Genomic DNA, 15,330 nt, shown 5'->3' on the forward strand with positions numbered 1-15,330 from the left:
GAGCCCATTGTTGCAGCCACTGTGTCAGTCCATCGCTTCATCTGATAATGATCTGTGGCTACTCATGAGGTTTCCCTATCTGATGAGGTTCCACTATTCCTAAGGCCTTCAGTGGCTAACTGGTCAGAAGCAGATTGCCTGTTCTTCTTAGTAGTCTGTTAGCTCTGTGGAAACCTGTTCACTCTGGGTGACCCTGCTGATATTTGAAATACGTGACAATAGTTTCCAGCATCACACAAGCCACCGCAGGACAAACTGACAGACAGACTTGGAGAGAGAGGCCCTCTCTTCCCTCCAGTCAGCCTTGCTTCTTTACCTTTCTGGCTACTACTGGCAACCCTCCCCACCCCCAGGAAGGAGCCACAAACACAGATTGTATCTTTTCAGTGATTTCCTATACAAGTTAAATGCTGACATTTACATTTAAAATTGACATTGCACAAGAGAAAGATGGTAAAATTCACGCTAATAATCTTAAAAGTAATCTCCCTTGACTTAGCACATTGAGTAGGAAATAACGCCCTATGCAGAGTGCAGCATCTAAACAGGAAGAAAAAGGCTTTACGTCAGTGTGAATGGCACTTTTTCCTGCGTTTTTGAACAAACACCTCCTGCACTTTCCTTTTGCCTTGGGCTCTACAAATGTCGCCTACCAGGAGTGACACTCAACACTCATGTCAAAATGGTCCAATGGGGTTCTCAATTTGAGGATGTGCCATCTAGGCATCGTGAGAGTCAAGTTTCTCGAGGGAGTTTGGATAGTGTTGTCTTTGACACGACTACACTGCCACTGTGTAATAAAGTGACTCACAGACAGGAGCCGTTTCCCCTCCTCCTAACCTGTCTCATGGCTTTAAGCTGCTGAGCAGCGTTACCCAAGAGAAGATGAAAAATGTGATGGGCACAGCAAGGACTGCCAATTCATATTTTAAATGAAACACAAAGGTTCCTGAAAGGTGGGGAGTCTTGCGAGCTGGAACTTAGGCCAGGTGTCTCTTGGTACCAGTGAGGTTTGGTGGCAGGGACTGTCCTGCACCCTGATCAAAAGTGTCTCCTGCAGTGGAGAAGTGGGGGAAGATATGACAAAATAATAATTTATAAATTATCAAGGGTTCATGGGGGTGAGGGGAGCAGGGAGGAAGGGGAAAAAATGAGGAGCTGATAATACCAAGGGCTTAAGTAGAAAGCAAATGTTTTGAGAATGATGATGGCAACATATGTGCTTGACATATTGGATGGATGGATGGATTGTGATACGAGTTGTATGAGCCCCCAACAAAATTTTTTTTTTTTTTAAAGTGTCTCCTGACACTACCCTCTCACCAGGGAGGTAAGACCGCCCCCCGCCCCCATTGGGAGCACTGCTGAGGCAACAGGATGGGGAAGAAAGCACGGGCCCCAGGTATGTACCCCCCACTCTCCTCTCACTGCCTGTGAATCTAACACATACTTCCCTCCCCACCTGACCCCCAAGAGGTCAATAAATGAAAGAGGCATAAACAGAGGAAAACGAAAAATCGCTTTATATCACACCAGCCAGCTCACATATTTAAAACAGAGTCCACTGAACACGCATGGTTCAGCAGAGTGAAAAGAAACACAAAATAAGGCGGGCATCACAGTGCCCCGCTTTCAGAAAAGGTGATGGGTTTGCATTGCTGAGCAGTGGGACATTAACCAGCCAGGGTTTCTAAGAAGCTCAAGAACCTTTCAGACCTCAGACTTAAAATCTACACCTGACAACGGTGAGCTTGGACTTTGAAAACTCCTCCGTCGGTGCCCTTGGCGGGACTTACATGCGTTCCCTCTCAAGAGGGAGAAGGCGCCATCTCTTGTCTCCAGCAGCAACCGCACATGAGATTAGAAGCCTGGCCGACCAGGAAGTGTCAATCCTTCCTACGTTCTCAGCTACTGGCGGAGGGAAAACTGAACACGGAGCGTTCCTCAATCGGTGCTGAAGCACAGCAAAGGCAACTCCAAAGCGCGTGCTTGTCATGCGCGGGAGGCACGGCTCCGGGACCAAGTGTGTGAGGCTACAGAGGCTCGGATCGCCGCCAGGCTAGCGCATGCCCAGGATCTGCTTGCTTTTGAGGTGGTAGTTTTTCTCAATGTCAGACAGGGCCTGTGCGCGCAGCTGAGCAGCATGCAGCCTTTTCTTCAGGTCTCTGCACTTGGATTTTGAGGCCAACAGACTCTCTGAATTCTCCCTCCTCATGATGTTCTCTTTACTTTCTCCACTGAAATGAACTTTCTTCTTCATCACCGAGGATGTATGATCAAAGTCTTTAGATTGAAAAAGAAAAGGGGGTTGGGTTACTAGGGCAGGAGTTCTCAATTCCTTACGCACATACTCATCCAAAATCACGGATTGACCATCCAGGGCTCCTGGCTTTATTTCCTCTGGGGAAGAAGCTGAGGGGGTGGGGGTGAGGCTGGCAGAAATCATTCCCTCAGAAAGGAAAATACCAACCCCCTCAACTGCCCTTGAATCGATTCAAAGTCTGAGCCACCCTCTAAAGCAGGCATCCTCAAACCTGCCGCCCGCCAAGGATATTTATCCGGCCCGCTGGGTGTTTTTGCTCCGTTTGTTTTTTCACTTCAAAGTAAGATATGTGCGGTGTGCATTGGAATCTGTTCATAGTTATTTTTTTTAAACTATTGTCGGGCCCTCCAATGGGTCTGAGGGACAGTGAACTGGTCCCCTGTTTAAAAAGTTTGAGGACCCCTGCTCTACAGGGTTTCTAAGACCATATTCTTTATGGGCTGACCCTCCAGTTAACTGTGCAAAGCCTAATCCACAGCATCACCAAGCTTCTTTAAAAAACAAAACAAAACTAACGTCCCAAAAGTCAGGGGCTATGTTTTGTTTTACCAAAAAAAACTTTACACAATAATTTGTGCCCTAAAGAAATCAACAGGCAGCATGTTCAATACTTGGCCTTCCCACGATCTTAAGGAGCGCAGAGCAAACACAGGTAGAGTACAGCCCAGCCTGGACAGCCGCAGAGTGTGACTGGAGGAGGGGGCGGCCTGCTCCTCAGGAAGCTGGTCCCCACACTGTCCATGAAGGTGGAGGCGAGGCAGAATTACACCGCTAGAATGTTTGCTGAAAACGTGAGCCCCAAAATGTAGTGGTGTGGTAATATAGCCAAGGAACAAAATCTAGAATGCATACTATTGTTCTTATTAAAAAAAAAAAAAATTCTAGCAGATCGTCTGCACGTCACTTAATTGGGTAAATCAAAGCAAAGGAGACATTGGAATGACTTTTGGCTTTGGTCAGTGACTGGGTGGTTCTCGTACCTGGATTACTTGCCAGAGCCAGGAGCTGCTGCTCCTTTAGCAGGTTGTAATTCTTCACCAGACTCTCCGCTCTCGCCAGCTTATCCTCTGCCAGTCTCTCCCGGATACAAATCTCCCGTTCCTTCTCTGGCACAAAGAAGGCACGCAGGCAAATGAACAAATGGCTCTCAGGAGAAACTCATTTACATTTGGTCATCTTCTCTCATCGCCTCGGCCTGGGAATTGCCAGTCGTGTTTGGCGGGAGATTGCTCACTCTCAGGGTATTGCTGACCATTGCATTTAATGTTCACATATGTTGCTCACACTTCCCTGTAAAGGACTGGCCTAAGCACCTGGCCAGAGGCAGCTTCCACCAAGGGTCATGTGCGGGAAACAGAAAATACAGCGCTCGCTGCTCTCCACTAAGGCACCCCACCCCACAGCTCTTTTTCAGGGCCTCGCCCGGCCCTACAGGACAAAAGCCCTTCTTCGGGGAGAAAGAAAGCCCCGCAACAGAATAGACAACCACAGCTCAGTTGGGAGCCAGTTCTTTAAGTCTGGACCAGACTGTTATGTCTTCATAACAGAAGTCACAGAATGCACATGTTTCAGGTGCTATGAATTCGACTAGCTCAGAAGTGCCCCTCAAAAGTCAGTTTTGACTGACATTTTTTAAGACATCTACCCCTATGTTTTGGGTGAACTAGAAACCATGGTAGCAATTACTGTTTGAACTTACATAATTCACCCAACCACAGCCTCTTCTAATCAATGACCAGAGCTACACGGTACCCAGCTATCACTACTGTTCTGACCAGGGACACAATGGAAATCCCGGATAGAATGGGAGAGAGATCTAGAACAAACTTCCAAAGAAAGGCCAGACCTCTGGACGGATCGAGATTAGACCAACCCCAAGGCTACTGCCCTAAAATACCTTTAAAACATGAAACTGAAACTATTTTTGCAGGTAAACTGTGGCAGTTACATAATCTGTTGTCAACTTGAGGCTTAAGAGTGAAGGGGTAGAGTCTAGCCTGTCAATCAGGTCCCAGTTGATGACCTCATTTGGAGGTGCTAAGGAGATACATAGCTCACTGGAGGCAAGACACACAGACACTGCCTGTGAGACATTCCTGCTGACATGACTCATGGAGCTACTCTAGAGCCCTGGAGCTGAAGGAGCCACGTGGAGACCCCTTTCAGGGCTGAGATGCTGCAACTGGATCCACAAGATTTTCCACCACTGGCCTGTGATCTTCCTGCATTCGGCACCATTGCATTTGTTATGTGAGTCTGAAGTCTTTATAGATTGGTATCGGACAGAAGGGCTAATATCGAACTTATGGACTTGATCTGGACTGGGCTGGGATGTTTTCTCAATATACAATTGAATATAAAGCTCTTTCTTATACACATGAGTGTCTATGAATTTGTTTCTCTAGTCTACCCCGACTAACAAATCAACTTTCAGTCAACTAATAGATTGGCTTATAAGAGCCATGAGTAATATGCTCCCGTCAACATCAACTACATACTAAACCAAATCGTCAACATTCATCCCAAAGCAAAGCTGAGAAGGGAAGCCAGATCAATGGAAACAGGACAAACAGGATGGAAACGAGAATACTGACACACTGTGAACACTGTAACCAGTGTCATGGCGACTTATTGAATGGGGACCTACTTTGCAAAGTAAAATTATACTTGAAACAACGAAATATTAAATCAATATATAAAATGTATTCAAAGTCTGCATTGGACTTAAAGCCGCAGAAATAAAATCAAGCGAGACAAAGTCTAGTCTCCTGGGCCTAAGACAGTGGTTCTGAACCTTCCTAATGCCACAACCCTTTAATATAGTTCCTCATGTTGTGCTGACCACCAAGCATAAAATTATTTCTTTGCTATTTCACAATTGTAATTTTGCTACTGTTATGAATCGTAATATAAATATCTGATATGCAGGATGTATTTTCATTGTTACAAATTAAACATCATTAAAGCATAGTGATTAATCACAAAAACAATATGTAATTATATATTGTGAAATATTAATTTATAATTACAAATAAATGAAATTTTGTCTTGAAGCATGGGTAACGGTCTTCACACACGATACTCATATGTGGGCCTATCTGTATGTGGGCAGACACGCCTGGAGACAGATAGAGGAGTGGTGTCTTGGTTCCTAAGACCATCGGGAATATGTGTTTTTTGATGGTCTTAGGCGACTGACCCCTGTCAAAGGGTCATCTGACCCCCAAAGGGGTCTCGGCCCACAGGTTGAGAACTGCTGGTGTAAGAAGAGAAGCATCCCTCCATTGTTACTTTGAATGATCCTAAGACAAAATTGCACCTACTCGGCGAGCAACCACCCGAGCATCATTTATAAGCCTAGACTGTCCTGAGCCTATTTCCTCCACTGGATCCGCTGGCCACATCTAACCTCACTCACAGGACCATAGCGGCTCTTATTATAGAGGCAGCAAATTCCAAGACCTTCCTTTCTCATGGAAAAAAATTAGAGTATTTTAGATGGAGGAAGAAAGAAGCAACTCCACAGCACAGTACAATGGCTATAAGAGGCATCAAAATAAAAAAGCTAGTGCCTAACTAGCGTCATCTCAGAGAAAGAAATGGTGGTGTTTCACATGTTTACAAGCCTGGCCTGGAAGAACATTCAGAACATACAGAAGACGCTGTGGGCCAACACCCTCCCTCGGGGCTGCTCGGGGTCCGCCCCGCTCAACACTTACGCTCCAGTCGCTCTTCTCGGGCTTGCAGGGCCCGCTCTCGCTCCTGTAACTGCACCTCCTTCAGCTTCAGCTCGCTCATGGCCGGGCTGGAGTCCGGCACTTTCTGGGACTCTCCCAACCGCCGCCCTCTTCTCTCGGGATTTTTCCTCTGCTCTTCGGTAACCAAGTCTGCTATCAAAGGGTTCTCAAGAATTTCTTCCACGGAAGGTCGATGGTAATCCTGGGGGTGCGGAAATGCAGTGTTATTGCCAGATTTCAGAACAGAATGCTCGCCCAAGAAAGCAGTCATATTCAAAGGTGCATATGAAGGCAAGAGAGGGGATGCCTTTACGAATGGGAAAAAGACATTTGCTGGTGGCTTTAGCTCAGGGTTCGGGTCCACACGATCAACTAGATCCAACCTTTGGACGTTTCTGAGGAGGCTGTCTCTGAAGCACCGGCGGGTATCTTATGCTGGTGCTCAGCAGAGCACTGTCTTAGGGAAAGAATCCCTGCGTGTGCCCGCAGCTAACGAACACACTTGGCTTGCTGAAAGAAAGGCTGGAAGTTCCAGTCTAGCCGTACGCATCTTAGAAGAAAGGCCTGGCGAGCTACTTCCAATAAACCAGCCACTGGAAGCCCAGAAGCTGGTGCGGGCTTTTTGGTCAATGAGGTGGGTGGGTTTTACATTTCAGATCATCAGTTCTGTATTCAACATTTTAACCTACTTATCAACACCCTCAGTGTTTACCCCACCCATGGTTACTGCTCTTAACGTCTCTCCCCTGCAGTCAGCAAGAAACTTTCTCACTGACCTTCGATCCTGTTACTTCACCTCCATCCTTCCTTAGGATCCTAGCATTTCCCCCTTTTCATGAGCCTGGTCCCTCAAAACATCTCCGCACGCATCCCCTGGTCAGATCTTTCCCACATAACCAATCTCTTTATTCAAGCCCTTCCCCTCCACACCTTTTACACTGCCGTGTTCTGGTGTCTCAACACTCAGAGCTGGAGGCCAGGAAGTTTTATTTCTGGCCCTTTCTCTTACCCACTTGCCACTCTGGGGTAGGCAAGGCCGGGGAGCTGAGGATTTGGATCCGCTCTACAATCTTTTCTTGCTACCAACCATCTGTTAGCTGGCAGAGCAGGGGAGGAGAAGTAAAGAGAAGCACAGAAGGTAAGCCAGCAAGGATGTACAATCTGCCAGCTTTGCCGAGGGCCCACTTGTGGTGGCACAGTGGCTACAGTGCTCAGGTTAGACCTGTCAGCCGCTCTGTGGGAGGAAAATAAGGAGCTTGCCTCCCTAGAGATTACCTTGTGACCCCATGTTTGATTTTTCTTATTTTTATAGTACTTTTGTTGATTTTGTTGTCTTTTGCCATATCTTACGATCTCCCTTTTGACCCATATTAAATTTGTTCTAGTTGCTAATATTTTCTTTCTTTTCAACTTTGTTATTTAAATACAACGATGACAGCCGTAGCGATCCTATGAGGCAGTTCTGCTCTGTCCCAGAGCGTCGCTGAGCCGGAACCAACTCGATGGCAGTGGTTTGACTTGGTTTTGACTTGAGTTAACAGGTTCTATTTAACTACGGAGCCATATTGAATTATTCTACAGAAGAGAAGATACACTCCAAACTGTAACTGAAACAGATAATAGGTAGTTTAAGTCTTTACCTTTAAATTCAACATCCTCGTAATAATGTCATTCAATTCATCAGAGAATCGATAGGGAATTCGCCTGAATTTGCCTTCTCTGATCTTCCCAGCCAGTTCTTTCTGGTTGAAAGCTGTAAACGGAGGCCTTAAAACAATTTTAGAAGAGAAAGACAATTTAAAAAATGAAAATGTGTAACAGAAACCAAATCAAAAGTACGATGTAAGCACTCATGTGTATCTGTTTCCACTTCTGGGATTTCTCCCTTGTAGCTAGGTTTCTAAGCGCTGTTGTCACTGTTTCTAAGCACTGTCAGCATTGAGGTCATGAAATTTCTGTTGTCATTGGGAATTATGCTGTGCACTGTAGGAGGGTTAACGCCTCTGTGGCCTGATCCCCAAGGTGCCAGTAGCACTCCCTAGCCGTGACATCCAAAACTGTCCCCCAAAACCTACAGTCAACAAGTCCCTTCCGACTGCTAGTGACCCCACAGAGCAGCGAACAACACACACCTCACTAAGGAGCAGCTGTTCTGGCCTTACAGCAGGGAGAGCTCATTACATGTCTGCCAAATACAGCGGGTTAATTTTTCAGTTGATCATTTTGTGTGGCCCTCAAATGATATTATAAATGTCCAAATAGCCCTTATGCAGGAAAAAGTGGCACGAACCGCCGACCTTGCAGTTAGCAGCCTACTATTTACCCTGTACACAGACATTGTTAAATTTTCTAACACCTCAGTTGAGAGCTACTGGTGTATAGAATCATTATCAGGGAAGAAAGGAGAGGAATCCCTGCTCTTTCCTAAGGCCTCCCCTGGGTCTTTGAATCATCTCCTCCCTGTCCTGGCAGCAGCTCTGAGCTACGCACCTGGCCCATGTGTTCCTTCCTGCAGGAAGCATCAGCCTGACAGCGATGTGTCCACCCAGTCAAGTAGCTTGAAGAAGTCGAGACCCAGCCTCAGCGTTATTTGAGGGGGCTTCAAAGTTCAAGGAGAAATGGAATTCAAAGAGGATACAATTTTTCCACAAGCTTTTTTAGCCCCTTTGTAGGTTTAACTTGTAAATAAATGACTTACTTCTTGTTTAAGCCTGTCCACCCACCTGAATTGTAACCCCAGGTCTGCCTGCTCTTTCAGACTTGAACAGGCTTGCGTTAGCACGAGTGCGCAGAGAGCGGAAGCCAGTGAAAGGAACAAACTGTTTCACCAAGAAAAGGAATTTCTCAACATACTTACATTAATGCACACAATTCATACAGCAAACAACCCAGGGACCAGATATCAGACTTCTCATTGTAGGACATACGATTCATTTGCTCCTATGGGGTCGAAAGAGAATAAAAAAGGATTAGGAGTATATTTTGATTTTAAATGGACAAAATTAAGGAGACAAAGTAGAATCTCAAGATTTGATAATATTCACTCAACAATAGATACATATATGCATGCTGTGTGTGTGCCTCCACCCACCCACAGATATTTAAGTTATTTTATATATAAAGTATATATCATACAAGTATCACTTATGTAATACATTCAATATCTATAATTATATGGTATATAGCTGTAAAAAATTTTCAAATACAAAAGGCTGACTCAGCTTGCATCAAAATCTTCAACTTTATCATGGAAGAAAAGGCAAAGATCTTGGCCTAACAAACTGTCACATACAAGGCATTCACAGACCTTTATTAAGAATTCAGCGACATGTTATCAGGAGACTGGTCCCTAAAAAGGGATCATGTGCTAACAATGAGTACAAGAAGAAACTACTCGGAAACAGATTGTGATGCTGACTGCAAAAATCTCCTTAATAGGACTGAACAATTAAGTTGTATGATACATGAAGTACATGATAATAAAACTTTTTTTTTTAAAGACATCATGCTTGGTAAAGTAGTGGGGCAGGGGGAAAACAGGCAGGCCTTCAACATGATGGATTTTCACAGTGGCTACAGCAATGGTCTCAAATATAAGAACAGATTGTGATGCAGTGTAGGACCCGGAGGTGTGTCCTACTGGTGTACATCGGGTCCCTGAGCCAGAACTGACTGCTCAACAACAAAAACAACAACATAGGCTACACACAGGTAAACACACGTGAGCATGAAAAATGTCTACCTTCAAAACACTCATAGCGCAGAAACTCCATTTTAATAGCCAGAAAGTACACCAATATACCCAAAACATCTAGTCTGTATACAAATGGTTCCAGAAATGGCTACTTGGATCTCCACCCATATTTCCTCTTACTCCGTCATGGAAACCCTATCATCAAGTAAGCCTCACTGTTTTAATTGTTTGCCTTCCTTCCATTTACTTCCACTGTCCTTCCTGAACAACAGTCTTAACTGTTGTCTCTGAACAGAGGCACACAGGCAGGCACCACATGTTTTAAGGTGCAACAGGTGAGTCAACCGTTTCCAACAGTCAAAGCCTTACCTGATCTAATTACAAGGGCAGAAGGAAAAGGGAACAAAAGAATTGTGGAGGTGTCAAGTTTTTCAAAAACCACTGGCAGATAAGCGTCCTGTGTTACCACGCCCACTCCCCACCCCCAGCTTTCTATTTGGAATTTGAGCCAATGAGAAAATGAAATTGCTCTAGCCTAATCTTAGTCAAAAACATAATCATTCATTTACACAATCCTATTCTGAAGGCAGATCTACTAACATAACTAATCCTGGAATGCCCTAGAAAAGATTGCACGTGACTCAAAAATTGGGCATAAGTATTCCCTCATCTTTATCTGCTCAGATTTCCTATGTGAACACATTGGTGATAAAGCTCTTGATTCAAGTATCTTAAAAGCAACAGGCAATACCCTTAGAAAGTCACAAACTATTTAGAACCTTTTACCCCGTAATTTAATTTTGAACGTTACACTCCATGGGAATAATCAAAAGGAAACAAATGATTCCTATAAAAACATGCATAGCTGTGCTCCTTAGAATGGTGAGAATTTTTGGAAACAATATGCTTCAAACAATGGGTGGGAAGAAAGCCAGCGGGTTTCAGTTCCACAAATGTTTGACAATCCCTTGTACATCCCCATCATGGAGGTCATGAACAAGGGAGTGACTGCAGGTGCATTTAAAGGAAAACGCAAGAAGACAGGACAAAAGTTAACACTGAAACCCAGGCTATCTAGAGTGAATCTCCATGCCTGCATCATCTACAGAGAATTAGTTAAAACGTCGACTCTCAAATGGAAAGGTTTTAAACAGCTGAGTCCAGGGACCATCACAGAGGTTGCGACTCTGGATGTGCATTCGGGGCGCAGGGATCTGCATTTGAAACAAGTGACTCCAAGTGAGTCTCCCAATGGCCTCCGCTGCTCCAGCAATCTATGCATCCTTGTCACCTCAGCTCAAGGTGGCACGCCATAGACACTGGACCCAGTGTGCTGACAGAAAGACATTTCGGGGTCTGGTGGGCCATTTGGTAAACTATCAACTTCACAGAAAATATTCACTCTCCCAGTTGAACATACTAAACACATGGGCACAAAGTCCCTGCCGTTGAATACTTAGCATTAAGATGTCAAAGGAATACCCAAATTCGGCAATACTTACTGGAGACATGTAATACGGGGTTCCAACAAATGTTTTTGCAAAACTCGTATCATGGTTCAATATTCTAGCCAGCCCGAAATCTCCGAGTTTGACGTTTTGCTTGCCGTCCAGGAAAACGTTGGCTGGCTTCAGGTCCCGATGCAGCACGGTGTGGCCACCATCACTTCGTCTGTGACACTCCTTCAGGGCCAGGGTCAACTGAGTCATCACTCGAAGAACAAACTCTTCCTCTAAGTATTGCCTGAAACCAAGGCAGTTAACACAATTCACGACTTCCGAATAAAATTGTGACAAGGATGTGATGATGGGAATTGTATACAAGTAGGGAGAGAAATGGTTATTTTGCTAAATATGGGCTATAAACAGATTCACCAGGGATTTTCTAAAATACAGTGGACCCATCAAACAATTAAGTATACTACTTCATATGGCTAAAAAAAGTACTCTATTCCAAACCCGAATAATTTAAATACATCTCCATAAAACATAAAAAAGAAAATTAGTACTCTCCCAGATCCGAAAACACAATACTTAACCAAAATGAAACTAGGCACATTTCCAGCTTGCATGGAAAAGATTACGCTACCTTTCCTTGGTTCCCTTTGTAATCACACTAGCCAGGTCCCCTCCTTCACAATATTCCATTACAATATACAGTGTTGTGTTGGTCCGGTCAATAATTCGGTCATAGTAGCGGACAATGTTTGGATGTTTCAGTTCACGAAGCAAGTTCACTTCAGAAACAAGCATTTGTTTCTCAACCTCCGTCATGGAGCCATAGTCAAGTTCTTTCCAAACTAATACCTGAAAAAAGAATCCCAAGGTCAAAATGAACTCATTATATTCAAAACAAAGAATGAAGGTTCCAAAATAGCCCCCTATTAAATAAGTCCTGCAGCCAAGGTCATTTTCATTTACTTGAGTTCCACAAATATAAGCAGCCCTGAGTTTGAAGGCATAATTGGCCTATCATTTTTAAGCAGAAATTGATATTATGAGAGATCTGCCCGCCTCCCCATCCTAAGTTACTGAGTGGGAAGTTGCAAAACAGTTATTTAATCAAAGCTGGGGCACAGAAGGGCAAAGTCTTAGTTAATACCAACCAAGTTTTCCCAGGTAGGTGAGACCTTAGTAAAGGCCCATCCACCTGCTCCAGGCCATTTACTCATCACTGTTTCTTTCTGTGAAGTCACCTCCATACAATAAACCCCACATTCCTGATATGTGCATTTTCAGTTCTAACTGTAAAACAGATAAAATCCAGATTCTTGTGGTTCTGCCCTTTCAGATATCTGAAGAACATAAGGATATATATATATATATAAAGGAAATCAGGGGAAAGGGGTATAAGATATTTTATATATAGTCAAAAGAAAAGGAAGTGCCCCACCTGATGGGACTGAGCAACAGAACTGTATGGGAAGAGAAGGGATATCTGGAATGTGTAAGATGTCAATTAAAAATATTATTAAAAATTTTAAAGGCAAAGAAGAAAAGATAAAAGTGGATGTCAGAAGAGGCTGTGAAAGGATCTTAAACAAAGAGTAGTTTCAGTAAATAGAATGATGAAGGAAAACAAGTGGTTCAAAACCAGTGGCAAGGAGGGTGTAGGAGGTCTGGCAGGCTGCATCAAGGACAATGTAACCAAGAGGAATTCCTGAAACCCAAATGAAGGCTGAACTTGGTAGTGGGACAAAAGGAAAGTACAAAGAAATAGAGGAAAGGACTAGGAGGCAAAGAGCATCTATAGAGATCTAAATACAAGCATATAAAGATGTAAATATATTTATATACGATGAGGGGGAAATAGATCTATGAACATATATTTATAGGTTTAGTATTAAGGAAACAGATGGACAGTGGGCCTCTACTCAAGTACTCCCTCCACACAAGAACACTTTGTACTAACAATTCGGCAGCCTGAGATGCTCACCTACCTGGCACGATCACAGAAGACAACGGGTATATAAGCAAATGTGGCGAAGAAAGCTGATGGTGCCTGCCTATCAAAAGATAAAGAGTCTGGGGTCCTATAGGCCTGAAGATAAACAAGCAGCCATCTAACTCAGAATCAACAAAGCCCATCACGGGGCGTTGAAGGGATCAGCCATCAAAGACTAAAACACATAGCATTGTGAATGAGGGGAGTGCAGAGTGGGGGCCCAGGGCCTATCTGTGGGCAATTGGACATCCCTTGCAGAAGGGTCACATGGAGGAAATGAGCCAGTCAGGGTGCAGTGTAGCAATGATGAAACATACAATTTCCCTCTAGTTCCTAAATGCTTCCTCCCCACCACTATCATGATCCAAATTCTACCTTATAAATCCAGCTAGACCAGAGGATATACACTGGTACAGATAGGAACTGGCAACACAGGGAATCTAGGACAGGTGATCCTGGGAGGGTGGAAGGAGGGTGAGGGAGAAAGGGGGAACAAATTACAAGGATCTACATATAAACTCCTCCCTGGGGGACAGACACTGGAGAAGGGGGTGAAGGGAGACGTCAGACAGTGTAAGATATGACAAAATAATAATAATTTATAAATTATCAAGGGTTCATGAAGGAGTAGGGAACGGGACTAAGGGCTCAAGTAGAAAACAAATGTTTTGAAGATGAGGGAAACAAATGTACAAAACTGCTTGACACAATGAATGCATGTGTGGATTGTGTTAAGAGTTGTACAAGCCCCCAATAAAATGATTTAATTATTTTTTTAAATGACGAAGGAAACGCGCTAGCAGACAGTGAACTTCAAAGAACAGCTCAAGAAAACAAAGCATAATAAAATGCGCACGACCTGGGGTTCCAAAGCCAAACCGGCTCAGCCTATCTCAACACGCACGCCCTTGCTCAAGATGAAAGAACTGATTGGGGTGTGGAGGGGTGGGGGTGGGGGGTTGGGTTCGAGTCTCGGGTTGAGAAACCGAAGGTAAAGGGAGTCCTGGTGATCTCATGGGTTAAGCGTTGGGGCTACCAGCCCGCTCGAACCCACCATCACTCGAAAGGGAAAGAGGAGGCTGCTCCTGTCAAAACTGGCAGCCCCCGAAATCCGCAGCGGGCACGTCTACGCAGTCCCTGGGCTCCCTCACTACTGAATCGATGGCAGTGAGTTTGATTGCTGTTCTCGGGAGCAAACGATAACGTAACCTCTCCCCACACACCCCCCGCTTTCCGCCACGCAGGACCCTTCCGACGCAGACCGGGGGAGCGGGCTGACCGCTCCGGGCCCCGCGCCCTCAGACCGCAGGCCGCTCACTGCCTCTCGGGGCGCAGGGCGGCCGAGGCGGCGGCGGGGAGCGAGACAGAGGAAGGGGCTGGTGGTTACCTTCCCGTCGCTCCTCCTCCGGATCTTCTGGCAGCGGCCATAGGAGCCCGTGCCAATGGTGTGCAGCACCTCGTAGTCCTCGGCCCGGGACGGCATGACCGGGCCCCTGCAGGCCGCCGGGACGCTGCCCCGACCTTGGACGCGGCGGAAGACCAAGAGACGTTCGCAGCCGCGCTCACTGGCTACCTGGCCTCGGCCCCGTTTAACCGTCGCGGGCCATCGCTCGTAGCCTATTGGCTGGCGGTAGAGTCGCTCCGGCGCTCTGATTGGCTAAGAGGAACACAACACCATCCTGGGCAGCTTGGGAAATGTGCGTTGCTAGGCAACCGCGTCGGCGTCGGTATCCACGTGAGATTTCAACTTCCCAAGAAAGGGAGAGGGGGCGGAGCTAAAGCAAAGGAAACCCAACCCGCTGCACAGAGTCCGTTTAGACTGGCTGTAGGGCAAAGAAGAACGTCCTGTGGGTTTCCGATACTAACTGAACCGGAGTAGAAAACCTCATCTTTCTTCCTCAGGGCTCCTTCAGCCAAAGGAAAGAAAGCGGCAGCTGGCAGGCCTTTGCCACTCGATAATCACGTAAGACTTCAGAGCGCGGCCGTCAGACCGACGGCAGTCCTGTCCATCGGACTGGACGACTGCATTAATTGGATCGAAGCCGACTCTCCGGGGGGAAGCGCTGGCGGGTTCGAACCTTGACCTCTGGTTAGCAGCGAAGCGAGCACTTTTAATCACTGCGCCACTAGGG

General features: G+C 45.5%; 1 protein-coding gene across 1 annotated transcript; it reads right to left on the minus strand.

Moving 5' to 3' along the window:
- Positions 1–1,500: 1,500 nt before the first annotated feature.
- On the minus strand, positions 1,501–14,681 carry NEK2 (NIMA related kinase 2). The gene is made up of 8 exons (XM_004699867.2): positions 14,586–14,681; positions 11,843–12,060; positions 11,257–11,497; positions 8,918–9,000; positions 7,701–7,827; positions 6,043–6,262; positions 3,304–3,429; positions 1,501–2,283 (listed from the first exon to the last, which is right to left on the minus strand). The coding sequence occupies exons 1-8, from the start codon at positions 14,679–14,681 to the stop codon at positions 2,060–2,062; spliced, it is 1,335 nt and encodes a 444-aa protein (XP_004699924.1). The 3' UTR covers positions 1,501–2,059.
- Positions 14,682–15,330: the final 649 nt, after the last annotated feature.

This window comes from Echinops telfairi, unplaced genomic scaffold, assembly GCF_000313985.2.
Source record: "Echinops telfairi isolate 266 unplaced genomic scaffold, ASM31398v2 ScPeMD7_7424;HRSCAF=8462, whole genome shotgun sequence".
NCBI lineage: Eukaryota > Metazoa > Chordata > Mammalia > Afrosoricida > Tenrecidae > Echinops > Echinops telfairi.